General features: G+C 38.6%; 1 protein-coding gene and 1 pseudogene across 1 annotated transcript; one reads left to right on the plus strand and one right to left on the minus strand.

Moving 5' to 3' along the window:
* Nucleotides 1-13,205: 13,205 nt before the first annotated feature.
* On the minus strand, nucleotides 13,206-14,420 carry LOC134376229 (upstream-binding factor 1-like protein 1). The gene has a single exon (XM_063094853.1). The coding sequence runs from the start codon at nucleotides 14,418-14,420 to the stop codon at nucleotides 13,206-13,208; it is 1,215 nt and encodes a 404-aa protein (XP_062950923.1).
* Nucleotides 14,421-15,897: 1,477 nt separating this feature from the next.
* LOC134374798 (prohibitin-2-like) lies at nucleotides 15,898-16,830 on the plus strand (annotated as a pseudogene).
* Nucleotides 16,831-22,397: the final 5,567 nt, after the last annotated feature.

The following is a 22,397-nucleotide window of genomic DNA, read 5'->3' on the forward strand; positions in this document are numbered from 1 at the left end:
TATTGGAAACCGGGGCAAAGATCAACTTTGCTATGAACTGGCAAGGAACTTGGCTGAATTGTGTTCTTGTCCTATGACTTTGTGGAAGTTGGAACTCAAGAATTATGAACCAGAGTATTGGTGAAAGCAATTTCTAAGGAGCAAAACATTCTGGAAACTGCATGGTTACTTTTTATAGCCTATTCTGAGTTATGGTGGCAAAGGCATAACATAAAGCCAGAACTCAGAAGGAAAAGAGAGTCTAAAGATTTGGAAAATCTGCAGCCTGGCCATGTGGTAGAGAAGCAGAGAGCATTTTCAGAAGAAAAATGCAATGGTGGCTAAGAAGATTAGTACAAAAGAAAGGGATTATTGAGAGAAGGAGGAAAAGGCCCTGAAGGCATTTCAGAAGCCTCTGGGGCCAAACCTTCCATTTGCAGCCCAGAGACCTAGGGAGACAGAATGGTCTCAGGGAACAGGCCTGAGGCACCCTCCACAAGCTTGCTGCCCAGGGCCACCTCGGGATGCTGCTCACCACACAAATACCCTAGCTGCTTTGGCTGCTCCAGCTATGGCTAAATTGGTCCCAGGTGTGGCTGGACCTGCAGCTTTGGAAAATACAAGCTGGAAGCCTTGGCAGTGTCCATGTGATGTTAGGTCTATAGGCTCACAGAATGCCTGAGCTCTAAAGGCTTGAGAACCTCCACCCCAATTTCAAAGCATGTATGGAAAACCCTGGGGACCCAAGAAGAGACCTGTTGCAGGGGGAGATTCACCACCTAGAGTCTTCACTAGAGCAATGCCTAGTGGAAATGTGGGGTTGTAGTTGCAGCAATGAAACCCCATCAGCACCATGCTTCACCAAGCACAGGAGTGGGACAGCCATGGAGATCACAGACTTGTGAAGCTACCAGAATGGAACACCAACCTGGGAGAACTGAAGTGTGGCCTGAGAACAGGAAAGCCATAGGAGGAGAGCTGCCTGAGGACTTGGGACCCAATCCCCCCACCAAGGTGTGGAGGATGCCAACTTGGAGTCAAGGTACATAATTTGCCAGCTTTGAGATTTAATGCTTGCCTTTCTGGGTTTTGGACTTGTTTGGGATCTATTACACCATTCTTTTGGACTATTTCTCCCTTTTGAAATGGGAATATGTAGCCTATGTTTGTCCCACCATTGTATCTTGGAAGTAGATGACTTTTATTGATTTCACAGATGGGACTTAGAACTTTGGACTTTTGAGTTGAAACGAGTTAAGACTTTGGGGATGAAATTACTGTATTTGGATGTGAAAAAGACATGAGTTTTGAGGGGCCAGGGGCAGAATGTAGTGGACAATTATATCCTCCCCAAACTCACTGAAGCTTGAATGGTGTCCCCCAAGTTTTGTGTATTAGAAACTTGGCCCCACTGTGACTGTTAAGAGGGTGGGGAATCCTATTATGGTAATTGAAAGATGGAGCCTTGAAGAGATGATTGGATTGTAGGACCATGCAGTAGTGAATGGATTAAAAATGGTGGTCAGTAGCGTGGTTCTGGGAAGGTGAACGAGGTGATTTGTCTCTCTGCTCTCTGCCATTTCGCAATGTGACACCCTGCTGTCACTGAAGTCATCACCAAAGAAAACCTTCACCAGATGTGTTCCCTGGACTTTGGACTTTCTAGCCTCTGAAACTGTAAGCAATGAATTTCATTTTCTTATGAATTACCCAGTTCCCTGTATTTTGTTGTAAGCAACAAAAACAGACTAATACACATACATTGCTCTTAATCCTCACAGAAAACCTACAAATTACGATACTGTCTCAGCTTTATATACGAGCAACTTGAAACTAATATGGGTTAAATAGTTCCTTTATTGTCTTATCCCAAATATAGATAAAAGCCTGGAATTGACCCCATGTTCTGGGTTTTTTAAATGCCCAATTATAAATGTTGATTTATATTTAATGGCTTACCTAGAACCAATGAAGGACATTTCCTTTCAGCTGATGTTCTGCCTATCTCCTACTATTGATTTCTCTCATTCATGAATTAAAACTGGATCTTAAACACATAGTATATGCCAGGCAGGCTGCAAAAAAAAAAAAAAAAAAAAAAAAGAACCAGGTGGAACACTTTCCTCTACAGAAATAAACAAACAAGCAGTTACAAAACAGTGGCATAGGTGATAAGTTTCAAAGCATTATCTTAGCACAGAGATAATCTGTGAACAACCATGGATTTTTTTTTTTCACTTCATTCTCTGAATTCAGAAATCAAAAGCCCTCTCCTCACTTCTTCTCATACATTCAAGTCGGTGTCTTCTTCTCTATCAGTGGATTACCAAAGTTGGATTTTTAAAAAACACCTGAATGCCACCCCTCTACCTCATAACAGTGCAGTGAAACGAGGATGGTAGAGAGAATCTCTCATCTTTCTTGACGTCCACCAAGCTAACTGTGAGTGCTTTAAAGCTGCATGTCATTGCAGCCTCTTCTCACAACTGTAACCCATGTTCTGGACTAGGTGTAAGTGTTGTACACAGAAAATCCAAGGAGTAGTGCAGGAAGCAATGTCAGCACCTGTGTAGCTGTTATTTCCTCTAAGCACAAAAGGAAAAATGGATGGAGAGGTTTCTGAAACTTAGAAAGAGAGTCAAATAAATTAGTCCCCTTAATAGGAATTGTGACCTTCTATTAAGGGAAACTTACCTACCCAAGTTACTTTACAGAGAATAATCAAGGAAAATAGCCTGGCCTTTTACTCCTTTATCCCACCTGTCTCTCTCTCTGGGGTTCTCCAAACATCTATCACAATTATAAGCCAGAGATAAAAGGAAATCTAATGATATAATCATAATAGGTCAGCCTTCAGGGTTTAGAGACTATGGTTGAGAAGTGTAGTGAGTGAACTGAAGTGATCTATCTATAACTCTGGCAGGCTAAATTGTTATCGTGTAAGCAGAGTAAACTTTATAGCTTTCATTTGTTCCTGGCAATCTCATTTAAACCAGTGGTTGGGATAATTTAAAAAAAGAAAGAAAAGACTATTGTTTAAGAATATACACCAATTTTAGTTCACTTAATTTGATGGTAACATTAGTTAAAGCTGGTGTTTCAGATTTATTATCTTTAGTGCCATTAATTGACTGTAATACTAGTTTGAGCTCCTTTATTATTTGCTCTCATAGTGTCTGGTACTGCTTTTTTGCAACACTCCTCACAGTCAGAGACCTTGTTCAGCGTCTGCTGTCCTCAGTAGATTGTAGACTTCACTTCATGGATGAGCTTTACCTGTCCACAATTGTATTCATATTGTTTAGCATTGTACAAAGCACATACTAGGAATTAAAACATTTTGGAAATGAATAAATAAAAGCACACAGGCTATTTCCATGGGCTGATATTTAGGTCCCTTCCCCCTCCCCCCAAATTTATATGTTGAAGGCTAATCCCTAAAGTGATTGTATTTGGAGATGGGGTATTTGGAAGTCTGGAGAGTGGAGCCCTCATGAATGGGATTAATGCCCTTAAGAGAAGATATGAGAGAGTTTGCTTTCTTTCTCTGCTCTCTACCATGTGAAGATACAAGAAGATGGCCATCTGCAAACCAGGAATACATCCCTCAGCAGACACTCGGTCTGCTAGCACCTGTACCTTGGACTTTCCAGCCTCCAGAACTGTGAGAAATAAAAGTTTGTAGTTTAAGCCATCTAAACTTTGATATATTTGTTATAGCAGTCTGAACTGACTAAGACACAGATCAACAAGAAAGTTGATTGAGTTAATATGTTTAATTGAACACAGGTATTTACATCAGACCCTGATCTGTGTTACGTGCTATAACATTCAAGACACTACAAAAACATAGGAAAAGGATAGCTTAATGCAGATGATCAAGATAAATTTTTCAGGAAGTGATTCCTGAAATAAGATTTAAATCAGAAATAAATGAGATTTAAATCAGATACAGCATAACAGGGGAGTCAGTAAGCAGCAAGCCACTAAAATGAGTGTTAACGCCAGAGATAGCTCTCTTTTGCTCAAAAATTAATCAGACAATAGGAAATGGTAACAGATGAGGACTAGAAAGTCACCAGAGACCCAGTCATGAAAATGGTCATATAATGAGCTACGGAACTGAGAATTTATGATATCAGATTTGGAAACCCTTTGAAGGATTTTTAGTATAAAAAATAATATGATTATTTTTAGATGAATTTCTCTTTTGGCCAACTTTTGAAAGATGGATCAGCTGATTACCATAATAAAGGTATGACAAGTTTAGAGGCTCTTGTAATAACAGAGATGAGAATCAACAGAGTCTCAGCTAAGTCTCTAGCAGCAGGAAGGAAAATAAAAGCTTGAGGAGTATTAAGGCATAAAATTTCAAGGGTATTGTATCTTTCTTTCTTTCCCTGCCTTTTGCTTGAGAGCTTGCATCAAAAAAGTTGCCAGAGACACACTGCCTGATAAAACTTGCTGAGAGAGCAAACCCCCTTGGCTCCAACTAAGCTTCCCCTGTTACGTAATATCAAATTCTTGAGATTGATTGATTGATATTTACTGCATTGCAGCCAGTTGTATGCAAGTTCAGAAGTCTAGACTCTTTGTCTCTTATGCTTTTATGTTCATTTGTTGTTTTTTGTTGTAATGTGTGAGTGTTTTAACAGAAAGCTTTTGATTTTATTTTAGATAGCTGGCTATTTAGAATTTTCAAAGATAAACTGAGGGCCAACCCCATGGCTCACTCGGGAGAGTGCAGCGCTGAGAGCGCAGTGGCGCTCCGGCCGCGGGTTCGAATCCTATATAGGGATGGCCGGTGCGCTCCCTGGCTGAGCGCAGGAGGGTTGTGATCCCCTTACCGGTCACCAAAAAAAAAAAAAAGATAAATTGATTTTCTTTTAAATTATATCTGTGCTGTTTTTGTAGGAGTTTCACATATTAATATGTGTATCTACTAACCCAGCAGTCTATCATCAACCCAGTGTCTGGAATCAATGGTTCAATGGAACCAGGAAGAGGGGAAATCCTTCCAAAGGTGATGCACTTTTTTCTGTAAAATCTAAGGAGTAGAATTACTATAGGAGAAATTTACTATCTGGAGTGGGATGAGGATGGCAGGAAGCACACTGCCCTTTCTTACAAAAGTCTTAGAAATTTTGAATAAAGGCAACTATTGGGATTGCAAGCCTACTCCAGAGGTCTGAGTGGGTTTGGATTCTCTTTTTGAGTTATGCCCAATCGGGTTTCCTCTCATGATCTCCTATGTATGGCTCCTTACTAAATTCACATTTTTTGATCCATCCCAGGCACATTTTGGGATTCCAAGTCAATCATCATCATCCTCATCATCTTCACCATACATATCATCATCATAGTCATCCAAGAAAGGCCCCTCCTCCAGTTGGGCAGGCTGGGGTGGGACCCACCTGTTACACTTCTCACTGTGTAATGGATAATCAAAAAAGGATTACTCAAAGCAATATGAATGCACTGAGAAGCCCGAAGGGACTGCACCTCAGCAAATCCTCTGTTAGAAGGGGAAACTGGGTACAGACATGATTCAAAGTTAGCTTCTGTTTTTTATTGTAAAGACAAGGAAGTTTCACAAGAAAACTCAGTTGATTCAATCATTTCAAAAGGACACAAATACATGGGCAATGTGACAAAAATTATCTATGGCTAAGTGTAGCTTAAGCAATAGAAACTAGTAATATCATTTAAATCTAAGTGCAATTGTCTCTAAAGTTTCCACCAACAAAAAACTTGCCTTTGGCAAACATTTTTTCACATTTTTCCCTACAGCAATTCTTTAAAATCTCCTAACAGAATCAGTATGTCAACCACCTATTAGCTGTAAAATCTTCAAAGTATACAATCCCATATTTAAACAGTGATTAGAGTTGATTAGAAGGGCTGTTGCTCAGCTAGCTGGGGGCTTTTGCCCCATACATGCATTACCTAAAAACTGATTTTAAAAATCAAATGAGAATTAAAATTTCTAACCCTCTATACTGCCTCTGGCTGTGAAAGTTGCAGTGAACCAGTGCAGGTCTCCCCGAGGTGGGAAATGCTGGAGACCCCTCTTTATTCCCCAAATTCCTCCCACCCTCACTCTAGCTCATTTGCTCTAGGGCTCCTGTTTTTTCTTAATCCCTCATTTTCTCCCAAACTCCTGAGATGGGAGCCATGGTCCTCTCCCCTCTTGGCCACTACACAGGCCTTTGCTTTCCCCGTTTTCATTTTGTGCACCCCCAAACAGCCTGATGTATACACCCCTTGTCCCCCACCCCCCAGTATCGCATCCCCATATCCCAGTCATTAGGGAGAACTAGCACCAGAGAGCCCTCAAGGACAACATTTGGTTCAGTCCCTGTGGACTCCTGGGCACTGCTGCCTTCTTGGGTGCCCTGGGACAGGAGGAGGTGGTGGTTCATGTTCCTTCCTGGCCCAAATCTACAGCCAAGTTCAAATCTTTGTGTATTAGGGGAAGGAGCACTGATTTAGGGACCATGACCCTGCAGGCTGTTTTCTCACCCAGGCAAGTTTCAGGGAGTCTGTGAGCTCCACTGCCGGCTTTGCACTTCCCTGATTAAATGGGAAGCCCAGACACTGGGGACAGTGGGACTCCCTGAGTATAGGGAGGAGTCCTGCAGCTTCTTGTGTAGGTCTCTGTGGTGGTTCAATTGACCTTTGGGAAAATTACACAGTCTTTTCAGATCACTAATTTTTAACCCACCCACCTCCTTTTCATAGATATAATGGAGGTGTGCAGAGTGAAGACAGAGTTCTCTTTTTATCCTGGAGCTGTGGACAACACAGAAGGAGACTGTCTCATCCCTGAAGACATCACAGTCCCTCCTTGCAGTCCCTGCAGCTCCTCCCGCCTCATCCCCAAGAGCTTTAGTGCTCATGATTTATCCACTTCATATAGAAACTGTTCCCAGTAGCCAAAATTCCCCACCATTATTAACATGACAGAAAAAGGGAAGGACTCCAACCAGAGAAAGACAACCACCTCAAATATCCCCTCACTTCGACTGCTCCACTGATAATAAGTAGTTAAGATCAATCCTCAACCCTTTTTGTGCATACTCCCAACCTTCATCTCCCAAGGATGGATGACTTATTTCCTAAAACCGAAGACTTCCACTTGAATTTACATATGAGATACTGAAGTCCCCTTGTAGTTTCCATATTGATATTGTGTCATGCAGAAAAGGAATCAGCCTGTGAGAGCTGGAGGTGGCAGCTGCCTATAATTAGGGAGGCTGTGCCCTCCAGATGTGCACATCTCTGTCTCTCTCATATGCATGTGTATATACAGATAGATACATAGATACATATAAGTATAGGTATAGGTAGATACATACATATACACATATATGAATAAAATGAATTATTGGACAAGGTATTATTGAACAAGGACAGGCAAAAAACAAACAAACAAACAAAAACCTCTTAGAATCTTGGAGAAACAAAGAGTGGAGGTTTGAGGCGAGGATCAGGAAACACTGCAGCAATTGACCGTCAGGAAGAGCTTGAGGTGACCAGGCTGTTGGAGCTGGAGCCAGTGAGGGGAATGCTATGAGACTGAGGAGCTGTGGATCTGCAGAACAGTTTGCTAGAGAGAACCCCTCAGAGGCACTTCTCTCAGGGTTGGGGATGCAGGCGGCAGGCTCACTGAAGCCCCAACACTAACGTTCTAGGAATTCTAGAGGTCACTTTCTGAACAGTCACTAAGGTCTTTTGTTTTTGGAAAGGTAGTTTCTTCCCCCCAGACTCTCCTTAAATATGAAGCAAAAAGTATTTATTCTTCCTGTCTAAGCTAAGGATTGGCCGTGATAGCTTTTCCTGGCTCTAGAGATCGCCTGTTGATTTCATAAGGTGTACAATAATACGTTCCCTTACTTTCTGTGTTCTGCTGGTTCTGCTTTTCTCACCACTTATGTTATGGGATCTTCTCTTCCTTTGATCTTATTGTCCTGGCCTCGCTTAATACACATTTTACTTCAGTATATTCTCCTCAGTGTGGAGCTGAATCCTGGAAAGGCTTTTGGGCTAGTATTGCATGAGAATTGTAAAATCCATATGGTCCCAGTCCCTGCACACCTTATGCAAACCCCCACCCTACCCAGTTTCTGCAGCTGTTTATAATTTGGCCTTCCACACTTTCCAATGAATCCTTGCTGCTAAATTTTGGGGTTCACAAATCCACTAAATATTCTGTTCTCTCCCTCTGCTTTATCCTGGATGGATTCTCACACCTCGTGGATCTTGTAGTTGTCCCCAGTTTGTCTATGCCTGCTTGTGTTTTGGGGTTTGGGGGTACTTTGTTACTCAGTTTTGTTGTAGATAGTGTTCATGGGTTTTGATTGTTATTCTAATTTATCTTTCTTTTTATTTATATATTTGGGAGTACTCTAAAACATACTGCACCTTTCTACTTTCCAGAATTCTCGAGTGTAACTTTTAGAAATATATAAACAAAAATTGCCTCTGACCCAGATCTCAATGTTTTTAATGCTTTTAGCAGTTTCTATGAGTTACGTGTAAGAGAGGACCAGGACAAATAAATAATAGAAGTATTTCTCCAAAGGCATCACATGCTTCTTTACTTTAATTTTGGGGTATTCTATTCCCTCTGTCTGGACATCACTTCTAAAACCTCTTCTACTGATCACTATTTTTATCAAAAAACAAATGCTGCTTTAGTGGCCTTTCAGAAAAGTTTTTACATTTTTAAAAATGTACTGCATTTCTATCAATTGACATTGTAGCTGAGGGTCTCCCACCATTAGCATGTACAAATATATACTACAACAGCACTATTGAAAAAAAAAATTTGAATTGATAGTTTAGGTCAAAATTGAGACCAAATTCTAGCAGATTGTAGTCTTTGTGGCATGTGGACTGCAAAAAAAAAAAAAAAAAAAAAATCATTAATTGTATTTTCATTTGTGTTAATGTAATTCAACTTGTTATATAATATATATCACCTAAAGGTTGCTTTTCTTGATATTAAGTAAAGGGGAAATATGGGTGATGGATGAAATTGAGAAAAAAAGGGAGATAGAAATCAACCTCACATTTTTTGTGAATCTGCTGTTAGACACTTATAACCATTAAGTCTAATCTTCATTTATATAAAATCTAGCTGTAATTTTATTCTAAATACATGAATATGTAGATAAGAAAACACATAAGAGATAATTATTTTAACTAATGCTATCTTTCCAATTTCAGTATTTGTGTTTTTTTGTTCAAGTTACACTGCCTTTTACTATGAGTGTCATCAAGTGAAGAATTGAGACTTTCATCTTTGTATCCCACCGAGTGAGGAGAAGACTTAGAAAACAGTAGGTAGATGCAAAGTTAACTTAAAAATGCATTATTTAAAATCATAAGCAGAGCCCCAATTGAATCTGTACATCTCACTACCTAGTCTGGGCTACAGGACTCACTACCTCCTAGTGGCAAATGTGACTATGATATCTTCAGATCTTGAGGTAAAAAGAATCAGGTCTTTAAAGCTAGTTTTGCAAATTTAATATAATGGAGGGAAACAAAGGACATAACCTGCAACAATGTTTTTCAAATAAATTCAACACATCAGCCAACTAGACTTCATATAAAAATAGCTAAATCCCCAGAAGCTATAAAAAAAGCATATATTTACACTTAACATACCACTGAAACTGCCTATAAAACTCTAAAGGTAATAAAAATGTTAGCCCTTTTTATTTTTAACAAGGAGCCCAAACTGCCTTGTTCATTAGTTCCTTTTCTGTTTATTAGGTAAAAACTGAAAATAGGCTTTAATAAGAAATTGTTGTAACAAAATAAAACATGGAAACATATTTAAGAGTCTGCTCTATATATATTCATAAAATACATAATATGGATATAATTTTATATATATATATATATATATATACACACATATACACAGAGCTAGGATAAAACTTTCAAAGACCTTTATATGTTAAATTAAATTTTTTTCTCTTAATTGTTAAATATTTCTAAACTGTCAATTGTTAAATTATATTTTCTCCTTCATTAATGTAACTTCTCTCCTTATTTTGTGTTTAGCCACCAGCAAAGCTAATAAAAACTTAATTATCAAGAAAATTTATTAAAATTTTACTAGAGCTTGGAAGGTCCCATGTCATCCCTTTTGGGGCTCACATTTATGATCGTGTGTTGAGAGGGTCGATCACCTTCACTGGGATGGTGGGGAGGAAACAAGGGAACATCAACGAATGTAAAATAAAAAAGACAGGAGCAATTGGGTGATTGGCGGGATCATTGCCAAAGGAGAGCATGTTTAAGGAAGGAAGTAAGATGTTTGGAAGTAAGATGAATACTGAATTTCTGACATTTCTAGACTGTTGTTCCAGAGCAAAATTGTGATGAAAATGTCAATGAGATATCACTTTGCGACCCAAACTTTTGAGGATATGTTTGGACTTTATATCAATTTGGGACTTATTATCTCTAATAAGATTGATAGATAAAAGCACGGAACATAATGAGTTCATGCTGGAAAGGAGCATAGACTAAGATGAGAATAAGCAGATCCTCATGAAAGAGAAAGCAGCAAAGGAAACTGAGAAGGCCATGTTGGAAAACCAGGAATTTATGATACAAGGGAAAAAAAGGGAAAGTCTGATGAGTGAGAGCTAGTTAATGAGTGTGAAAAATACGTAAAGTAATTAACCTGAAAATCTCATTTCTGCTCTTCGACATATTAGCTCCTCGAATATTCAGCTCAAGCATCAAGTTAAGAAGGAATACCCACCCTTGCTCTGGTCTTTCATGATACCATGCACATTACAGAATGTAGTTAACCCCTTCTATATTTACCATTCAATTTTTCTCCAATTTTCTGCAACGTTAAAGAGAGTAAATATTAACCCAATTTATTCTGTGTGTCTAGAACAGTAATGTGACTGATTTCCCCCTTTAGTTGCTTTCCCCCATCTACGTTTTCTTTCAATTTTCTAGGGAAGAAAGTGAGAGAATTCCTTGGACTTTAAATATATAGTGTTCTGTTTCCTGTACCTCTAAAGTCTTATTAGTCTGGAGGAAAATGAACAATGCAAACCTAGACTACGCAATGTGAAAACTTAGGGGTAACAAATTTTCTAAATATATTCAGAAGCGCTGCACAAGTATAACATATCTGACATAAGAATGGTTGAAGGAATTGCATAAACTTTAGTCATATTTTCAATACAGCATAGCCACGTACGTTTATTTCTGAAAAGTGACAAGGGCTCAGTATTAGGTAATTCTTTAGCTCAGTTATTCTTTCTATTAACATAACTAAGTGTGATGGTTAATTTCATGTGTTAGTTTGAATTGGTGGACTCAGTAGATTGTCCTCCCCAACAGAGTTGTAAATCATACAACCTTTTGAGGGCCTATACAGAACAAAATGCAGAGGATAAGAGTTTGCCTCTTTCTTTCCTGCCTCACTGCTTCAGCTGGAACATTTCATCTTATTTTCTCCTGCCCTTGGACTGAGATTTATACTATCAGTCCGCTAGTTCTCAGGCCTTCAGACTCATACCAAATTACACTAATAAGTTTCTCAGGTATCCAGGTGGCAGACACCAGATTATGGAACTTCTCAATCCCATAACTTTGTGAGCCAATTGTTCATAATAAATCTCTCTCTCTCTTCCTCTGTGTTCTTTCTGTTTCTCTGGAGAACCCTAACTAACATACAAAGGAAAAATTACATTGATATATGGTAACAGGGATTTGATAAAAAATAATATACAAATATGACTCTTAAAGCCAATTAATAATATAAATAAATAGGCATCTTCTTAATATGCTGTAATTTTTTTCAAATGCATATGTCAGCCTCATTTCCATGGTTACAAATCCTATAAGCATCAGCTTCAAAGTCAGAAGCAAGACACGAACATATCACTGTTATTAGCTAACATAGTTCTGGATATTCCATTTGACACATTTAGAAAGAGAAAGAAATAGAGGTATAAAAATTGTGAATATTGCTATTATTTTCCAAAACTTATTGTTTACCTAGGAAAACTCCTATAAATCATAGCTCAATAAAATATGTAGGAGCAAAATAAACACTCAATCCTTAATGGTGTTCATATCAAAAGGATACAACTACTCATGTAATGCTAATATTCTTGAGAAAAAAATATAACAATAGCTAGGCATTTTCAGACAGAAAAGTCTCATGAGAATGCAGTAGCCTTCAGTAGATTTTCAAACATACAGGAAAACCAAAATAACTAAATCAATGATACTGGTGCATGAATTCAGACAGACCAGATACTGTAACAGAATATTGTACTATCTATCTACATCTGTACATTTCTATGTATCTCTCTGTTTATCCTGAATGCTAAAGATGACATTTATTTACATCTGTAGAAGCAGGAAGGATTTGGAGCTTCTGCCCAGAATAAATGCAAACTTCACTTAGAACCAGTGCCTAAAGCCATGATGCATTGCTCCTATGCAGAACCTCACTTAAACGTTATATGTAAGGTTTTTTGGGTTTTTTTACTTTACATTTTTTTGATTAGTAAGAACTGTCTCATTGAGCACTAAAACATACATATAAAAGTATTGCTGCTTCTATGACTCTGCCCACTTCCAGGTGTGGGAATGGCCGACTACTGACTTCAAGAAGTGGAGAGAGAGATACCAGGTGTATGACAATTTTCTTAAGGCACCTACCTTACCTCTAATCAAATACTCCCCACTCTGGATTTAGTGCAGAGCCCTGAGGGACAGTCCACAAAGAAGGGACGGGTCACAGACTCATGGGTGACCCCTACCACCTCTGGCAGGATAAAAATGAGCAAACTAAAATTTCTCACTTCAGGAATATTCAGTCTAATCCAGGGTGTCCCCCACAGCCCAAGCATCTCTTTGTTTATTCTGAGAGCCTTAACTGCATAAAGTTCCTCCAGGGGTGGTATTGGAGGGATGGGGCGGGGGGCAACTGACTCATAGTTATATTCATTCTCCACGTAGGTTCTCACCTCCCAGGTTTATGGACCCGATATAGAGAGTATTGCTCCAAGTTGCCTTCTTCCCACCTTGTCCTATGTTATACTGAGGAAGAGAAGAGGGAAGGAATGAAGCAAGGAAGTAAAAAGGAGCAGAAGAGTTCTCTCCCCTTGACACGGATGCCCTGAACTTTTGCTGGAAAGTTCCCTGTTCAACCCTTAGTGTATGAACAAAGCTCAGGTGGAGTCTGAATCTGAGGAGTCCCCTGAGGAAGATGAGCTGGAACCACTGCCCTCAGATTCATCCTCTTCATCTTCATCTCCACTGCCATCGTCCTCATCCCCGTCTTCCTTCTCATTCTCTTCTGATCCCCATGAGGGATGATAATTGACTTGAAAATTCTCTGTTGATTCTGTCCCTTGAACCTCCAGTCCCTGCTCCTTTCCAAGTCCTTCCTGAAGACTCTTTGCTGGTAAGGACTGCAGATCTGTTCGTCTAAACTTGGGGTTTGGGCCTCCTGTCGTGGGCCTGTTCTTACACTTAGTATAGGTTGCCTCTTTGTACGCAGCATATTCCTCGGGAGACAGACTCTTGAGCCAGAGATCCAGGTCCACCTTGTACTGTTTCTGCAGCTCCTCAGCCTGGCTGCTGTAATGTTCCTTCAGGCCCCGTGGGATGTGCTGCCAGTGTCTGCCAATCTCCACCATCTGCTCTCTCAGGGTCAAATGTTGCAGCTCCCTACTCGACCATGAATCTTGGTGAAACTTGTGGTATCCATTCATAGGGGGCTTCCTGGGCTCTCCATGGAATTTCATCTTCTTGGAAAATTCATCAGTTTCTGGAGGAGACCTCACTTCTTTCACATTTCTCTGAAACTTCTGTTGGGTTTTGATATGGCTCCTCTTGGGGACACCGGATTTCTTGGAGTCCTCAACTAGATCAGGGTGGTCTTTTCCGAACTGAGCCAGTTTTTCCTCAAACTCTTGCTTCCCCTTTTGGAAATCCTCATATTTCTGCTTTATCTGCTTTGGAAGCGCCTTGTACTTCTCAGACAGCAACTTGTTCAGCTCCCGGTTGGTCGGCTCAGGGTTCCTTTGAGAGTACTGAGGCCAGTTCTCCTTGACAAAGCGGTTATATGCAGTTAGGGGCTTCTTTGGGAAGTCTGGATGTTTCTTGCAGTTTTTGCTTTTGTAGGTATTTTTAATGTGCTCCTTAGCTTCCAGGACTAATTCTTTCAAAGCATGGAACTTCAAGTTAACAGAAAACTCTAACCACTTGAGCTTACACATTTCTCCAGAAAAATCTTTAAAAGCTACTTTTTCCCAGTCTTGATGTGATAGGGTTGTTTTAAACAAATGACTGTTATTGGACAGGAGATTATTCTCCATGGATTCCAGTAGCCTCAGGATGTCTTCATTGGACCAGCAGTCTTGTCCTCTGTGCAGTACCATTTCTCGGTCTTCGGGTTGCTTATTAAATCCTAGTCCTTCAGATATCTCAGCAGGAGCTCAAACTTCACTCTCAAGATTCGGCAGATGATTTATTTCTGGAATTTCTGCAGTATGTGTGATTCTATGTTTCTGAGGAGAAAGAGAAAAAAACGTTACTCACTGTTTATGGTATGAATGAGAAAAATTACACCCCACTTGTAATATACTCATTCTATCATTAATTTACCATTAACAATATACAGTAAATGAAGAATCGCCTACTTCTAAATAGAAATTTATATTTTCCTTTCATATGCTACATTTGAAATGTTGAAAATATGCACCAAAACCCCCTACTCCAGTCTGCCTTTTGCCAAATTTCACCAGAGCCTATCTTCAAGCGAACTGAAGAAGTCAAACACCAGGCCACTCAGTCAAGAAACTTCAGATAACAGTAAAGCCCTGGAGATTGAGAGCAAAACATTAAAATGAAAACAGAATGACTAAAAGGGAAAGAATATTCACTTCGTAGTGCCCTGATAATGGCCACTTGCTAATTGCAGACCAGATACCCACAACTAAAGTTGCAAATGAGGAGCTGGAACTAGAATGAGACAAGTTAATGATCTCCTCACCATATGCATCACCTGTGGTCTCTTTATGGGTGGCACATAAATCTGTAGTAAATGACTGATTGATAAAGTTTTTTGGAATGAATGCTTTCTGGTGAACCATACTGCTTCTCCTTTCTAGAAAAAAATTAATGAGTATTATAAAAGGTTTCCAATTCTACCTGGTTAATTCTTCCTCACATTTAAGTCTTAGGAGAAGTTTTACCTCCTCTAGAAAATCCCTCCCATATGCTTGGCACTTACAAGAACTTGAACATGGGACAAATCTGTCGGCTATTATTTTCTAATCAAATTTTTCTTCTAGTGTAACATCTCTGTGCATGTTTCTCAGATCACTTCCCAAATTCTCATGACCCTTTTAATAGTCTTTTCAGAATATCCTATTCTAAGCTAAGGCTCACATATGCCAATTTGCATACAAATACAGTGCATAAAACATTAGATAATACCATATATTTTGTGAATGACACAGGAGCAAGAGAAATATAACATGCACCTTCAGAAAAAGAATGCACGAGATGGCAAAGAAAACTTCAGACTTCAAAAGAAAGGGGAATTTCTGAGAATGAGCTTCTTAATATCAGAGAAGATGATTTGAGAACTATTTTTAATTCTCAGTGAGTCTAAAAGGTTTTGAACGCCGTCTAAAAATTTACTGGAAGATTGAAGATCCTAATTACAATAATATCACATAACTAATACATGTGTCTGAAAATAATAGATTAAAATATTCTAAAAGAGCTCCCGCGAGCACCACTGGCCGCACCCTCGTGTGAAATGTGAGATCCATAACCTGGAGTGGTGCAGAGGCGGGCCGACACCCTGCTCCTGTCCTCTGGCGCTGTGCGGCCGCCTCAGGATCAGACATGTCCCAGACCGTGAAGGACTTATAGGGACGGCTGCCCACCGGGTCCCGGGGCATGGGCAGGCGCCGCGGTCTGTAGTGACCGCGAATCCGTGTTCACCACGAAAGGCGGGCACAGAGCCATCTTTAATGGGATTGGTGCTTGCAGCAGGACACCATCCTGGCCGAGGGCCTTCACTTTAGGATTTCCTGGTTCTAGTACCCCATTATCTAGGACATTCGGGCCAGACCCAGGAAAATCTCCTCCCCTACAGGCTCCAAAGACCTGCAGATGGTGAACATCTCTCTGCAAATGCTGTCTGGGCTCAATGTCCAGGAGCCTCCCAGCATGTACCAGCGCTCAGGGCTAGACTACCAGGAGCGAGCGTTGCTGTCCATTGTCAATGAAATGCTCAAGAGTGTGGTGGCCAAGTTCAATGCCTCACAGCTGATCACCCAACGTGCCCAGGTATCCCTGTTGATCCTATGGGAGCTGACCGAGAGGGCCAAGGACTTCAGCCTTATCCTGGATGATGTAGCCATCACCGAGCTAGGCTTTAGCCGAGAGTACACAGCTGTTGTAGAAGCCAAACACGTGGCCCAGCAGGAGGCCCGGTGGGCCCAGTTCTTTGTAGAAAAAGCAAAGCAAGAACAGCAGCAGAAGATCGTGCAGGCCGAGGGAGAGGCTGAGGCCGCCAAAATGCTTGGAGAAGCACTGAGCAAGAACACTGGCTACATCAATCTTCTTAAGATCCAGACAGCCCAGAACATCTCCAAGACGATCGCCACATCACAGAATCACACCTATCTCACTGCTGACAAGGTCATGCTGAACTCACAGGATGAAAGTTTCACCTGGGGAGGTGACAGCCTCATCAAGGGTAAGAAATGAGCCTGGCAACCAGAACTCCACCCCCAGACAAGATGTGGATCTGTTTCTTCTCCACTGTTTGAAGAGCCAGCTAAGGGTCCAGCATACACCCACCACGGCCCCATTATCATGTGATGGTCCCCTGTGTACTCCTCCTCCCAACTCCTCTTGGATTAAGGAAGACTGGAGAGCAACTCTTTTTCAGGGGAATGACTTTCCTCCTTCTGTAGTGGCAGGGGATGTTGGGACCGTGTGTGATCTCTCAGTGATTTCCTTCAGTGTTGTTCTCTCCTGCAAGGTTGGGAAGCTATAACCACCATCCCAGGAATTAGTAATTTTTTATTACTTAAAAAAACATTCTAAAAGATTAAAAGAATAATTAAAGTTCGTATCTGAGATAGAATAGGGGATAAGTCATAGCCCATAATGTAAAAAATGTTTTTGGAAAATTCTTCTTAATGAATGAAGACATAAATAAAAATAATTAAGTCTTGCAAAAAAAATTGAAATAAATCAAGAGTGGAGGATCAAAATGAAAGTAAACTAAAAATTATTGACTTATTAATTTCAAATATCAGAAAAAGTCCTATTTCATCAATGTCAGAAAACTAAAAGTAAAAACAAACTAACAGAACAGAAAGACAGTAATAAGTAAAAGTAGCATTCATATAAAAAAGTAGAAAAAGGAATGAATAAATAATTCCATACATTGTATTTATGGTCACAACTTACTTTCAAATAATTTAGATAAAAGAAATTGTCATAAACCTCCAACAGCAGTATTTTTAAGCGAGGATTACCAAAAATAATAAATAAATAAATAAATATAAGATGTATTCTAACTCAAAAAAAAGGTAAATTATATAAATTGACATTGGAAAACAGATGCATAATATTTGAAATATGAATCTAAAAAAGAAGAATTGCTATTTTTCCAATTCTAAAAGTTATGATGATGTGTATAGAGCAATGGAAATGAAAATAGAGTTATGTTTTTGTTATGTGGCTCTTTTACGAGCCAGGCATTTTTCCAAATTTTCCTCAGTTGACTAGTGTCTCCCTAAAGTGTATGTCTAAGTCCCAACCCTGATACTTGAGAATGTGACCTTTTAGAAATAGGGTTTTTGCAGATGTAATTAACTTGATGATTTCCAGATGAAATCATTCTTGATTTAATGGGACCTATATCCAATACCTCGTGTTCTTATAAGAGAAAGAAGAGGAAGGTTTGAGACAAAGGCACAGAGAAGACCATGTGGAAACAGAGGCACAGTGGAGTTATGCCGCCACAAGACAATGAAAGGCACAGGTTGGCAGCAGCCACCTGAAGCAGGAGAGAGGCACTGGCTGGAGTTTCCCTCGGAGCCTCCAGAGGGAACCAACCCTGCTAACCCTTGCTTTTCAACTTCCGGCCTTCAGAACTGTGAAAGAATAAATTACTCTTGTAGGCTACTCAATTTGTGATAATTCATTATTGCAGCCCTATGTAAATAATACACAAGTGTTTTACAATTACTATCTCATTTTTCTCCTCACAACTCCATGAAGTGGGTTTACTACTATTATTCTATTACAGAGATGATGAAAATAGAAAATCTAAGAATTTATATAACTTTCCAAAGTTGTAGAATAGTTTAAAAATAATAATAATAATAACAGAAGACTGTTTAAAAGAACATTCAGAGAGCAAAATAGATTTTGTAAATTAAAAATACCATAACAAAAATAAAAACTTCAAAATAATATTAGAAATACAAAAGTGAGAAATTTGATTAACAACAGGAGATTGTAAAATTATGAGTTAGAAAAAATCAGAAAACAGACTCAGGTGGTTCAAGATAATGTAATGAAGGGACTACTAATAATGCTGTCACCAAGGTTAGGAGAACCATCAAGGTAAGGCTCTCAAGTCTAAAAATAGGGGGAAGCTGTTTCCACTCACAAACCTGAAAGGGAAAAAACAACCTCTAGATGAACAGGAGGGATCAGCTGGTGGGCATGTAAATCCTGAGAAGAGATTTTTAGTACAGAGAGTTTGAGGATGAGGTGGCAGGTTTAGCGAAAATTGGAAAAATTAATAAAAAAGAAATATAATAACAGTACATCTTATGGCTTAGCTGTGATTTCATTTTACAGAGAAACAATAATTGATAGAATAATTAAACCAAAACTCATGATGTAAGTGTTTTGGGAAAATAAGAGAAAGGAAAACAGTGTGTGTGTGTGTGTGTGTGTGTGTGTGTGTGTGTGTGTGTGTGTGTGTGTGTGTGTATGTGTGTGTGTGAGAGAGAGTTTAAGGAGTTAAATAACTAAATTCCTCACTCCTTTTAAAGTCAATAAACACTTTTCTGTATTAAGAAATATCAGAACAAGTATATTATTTAGAATTATATACAGTATAATTGGGACTGTTTTGTCAGGCATGTGAAGATGAAGAAAACAATCTCTCTCTCATCAGAAGCTCACATACACCAACAAATAAAATATCAACCAAAAATCACCATTGTGGAGAAATATGCAGGTGCTGTGTGAGATGACAGGAGGAAACCGTTCTCTGTGTTTCATGCATTTTGTCTTCTGCACTTATACATAGACATACTCTTCTTATTACCTGTGGGCAGAATGTGAGAAAAATGACTATACACAGACAGTCTAAAATTAGACACCCCCAAAATTTAAAAAAAACCAAAAACCATTCACCAAAATTAGTGAGCAAAATGAGTTACTTTTTATTACTATTATTATTATTTTATTACGGTGACAGAGCAGTACAGGGATTGAAATCTGGGCCCTCGTGTTATCAACACCACTCTCTAATCAACTGAACTAACCGGTCAGCCCCAAACTAGTCACTTTCAATACTTTATTTTATTTTATTTAAAAACCTCACCACATCTACCCTGGTACAAAATAATTGATTAGTATTGCATCAATCTTGGTTAGAACACAACCTTTTTTTCAATACTCTTGCATTTAAATAACCTTAATGTAAAGGGTAACCATTGTTGAGAACAGATCAACATACTCCACAATCATGTCAGACGTACTTTTCAAAGGTCATCCACATTTGGAAGTCTAATATATTGTGTTTTTAAAATAAATGACAGTAGGTTATCAGGATTACTACTTCTAGACCAGTGTAGGAATCGTTCAGCAGAAAATCCTCTCAATTCTGGTACATAAGTGTGGTCCGCAATGCCACCTTTCCACATCTATCAATAATTTCTGGATTGTTACTGGGCACTTTAAAGACCAAGAATGAAGCCTGAAGTTCTAAATGAGAGCACCTTTCACATTCTACAATATTTTACAATTAATTTTAGGCCCCATGCCAAAAATAAAACCACAGATAGCTAGGCCTTCCCCTCCAGAATTTCACAATTTGTATATACGAGGAACGTAAAATAAAGGGGAAAAAAATCATTAATTTCAAAACAATGATAGAGACCAAAATTCTATAGCTCAAGAGTAAACTGAAAACAATTACATGATTTTTATTAACTAGGCTTCTGACAGTTTGGTTAAAAAAAATTAAGGGAAAGACACATGAATTCTTCTTCTCAGAATTCTGTACTCGCCTGAACGATGTATAATTGTTCTGATCAGTGCTTGCAAGAAAATCTACCCAATTGACAGGAGTTCTACATACTCTGGGCTGTCTGGACGGCAGCTGTAACTTTCTCAGGTTTCCACAGTTCAACCAAATTCAAGGGCCTCTGAAGAGAACAAACCTTGCATTTAGAACTCTTTTATATTAGGCTACCTAAAGGCTCACCCTGTTTAGGTTTTTGGAGTATCCAGTCAATACCTGAAGAGCGGAAGGATATACCTTCACCATTGATTGGATTAACTCTCTTACTAATTTCCATGAATAACCCACTTCAAACGCCCATCCCTAGTGCTGGTTTTTCTGGGCACTGGTTTTTATACACCCACAGGACAAATTCATGTCTGAGTTTCTGGGATCCTTCCCCGTACTCTCATTCCAGCCTCAACATCTGACAATATTTTAATATGACATTTGAATACACATCCTTCCCTTCTTTCATAATTTCTGCTCCTTCTTCACTGTGATCTAGGATTTTATATCATCTGCATTTCATCATGGCAATTTAAATCCCTTCGTTCCTGATCAATGTCTACAGTCTTTAGAATCAAAGATTAACATGTCAGTGATTATTGTGGGTGGTTTGAGAAAAAGAGTGAAAGAGTAGGGCTCAAATATCTGGTACTCCTGGCTGATTTAATTTTAAATTTAGGGAGACGAAATAGGCAGTGAGTAGGAGGAAAAAAAAAAAAAAAAAAAAAGCACATAATTTTTTTTTTTTAATTTTATTTTGTCGATATACATTTTGGCTGATTATTGCTCCCCATCACCAAAACTTCCCTCCCTTCTCCCTCCCCCCCCCCAACAATGTCCTTTCTGTTTGCTTGTCGTAACAACTTCAAGTAATTGTGGTTGTTATATCTTCTTCCTCCCCGCCCCGGTTTTGTGTGTGTGTGTGTGTGTGTGTGTGTGTGTGTGTGTGTGTGAATTTATATATTAATTTTTAGCTCCCACTAATCAGTGAGAACATGTGGTATTTCTCTTTCTGTGCCTGACTTGTTTCACTTAATATAATTCTCTCGAGGTCCATCCATGTGGTTGCAAATGGCAGTATTTCATTCGTTTTTATAGCTGAGTAGTATTCCATTGTGTAGATGTACCACATTTTCCGTATCCACTCATCTGATGATGGACATTTGGGCTGGTTCCAACAAAAAGCACATAATTTTGTTGAAATCAATTTGATCAAATTCAAATTGGTCAAAAAGATACCTGGACTTAAATAATGACTTATTTGAATAAAGAATGTTTAGCAGTATCAGGCTTCATAAGTTATTTTAGAAATAGGCTTCCTTTGTTTAACATTTTTATATCTAGGGCCAGCCTGTGGCTCACTTGGGAGAGCGTGGTGCTGACAACACCAAGTCTAGGGTTAAGATCCTCTTACCGGTCATCTTTAAAAAAAAAAAAAAAAAAAAAAGTTATGTCTAAATGAGTTACCAACAAGTAATTAACTGAATATTTTGAACAATAGGATATTACTTTGAAACGCCTAAATTAATGAGAATTTTAAATAGATAGTTTTACAAAACTGTAAATATTAGTTAATTTTGGAAATATTTTAAAATTATAAATATGCATAGACACAGACAAAAACATGTACAGAAAAATATCACAATGGCTAAACTCCTTTTTGTTCATTTCAATGTAATAACTTCTTGACTCTCTTTTTAAAAAATTTATCATCTCTCTATATCTTACGATTTTTTGGTAATAAGAATAAAACTCCTGGGGGGGAAAAAGCTATTTTTGTAAGAATATATTAACAGATACAGATACATATCTCTCATATAAGTCACATTAATAGCTATTTAGGTGTCATTAGTTACAATTTTATATGGCATTTAATAATCAACAAAAATGATTTAAGAAAGTCAATAAATGTTGCATGTATATGTTTATAATACAAAATTCTGATTATTTAAATTTTAACATATTTACTATTACTGAAGATTATGAACATCCATGATATTAATGAAAAGCTATTTGTTTCCTCGAGAAAGCAATAAGTGAACTACAATTATAAAATTTTAAATTGGTCAAT

This window comes from Cynocephalus volans, chromosome 4 (genome assembly GCF_027409185.1).
Source record: "Cynocephalus volans isolate mCynVol1 chromosome 4, mCynVol1.pri, whole genome shotgun sequence".
Lineage (NCBI taxonomy): Eukaryota > Metazoa > Chordata > Mammalia > Dermoptera > Cynocephalidae > Cynocephalus > Cynocephalus volans.

Excerpts from the sequence above, each read along its gene's own strand:
- LOC134376229 (XM_063094853.1), bottom strand. The coding sequence starts at position 14,420 with ATGGTACTGCACAGAGGACAAGACTGCTGGTCCAATGAAGACATCCTG.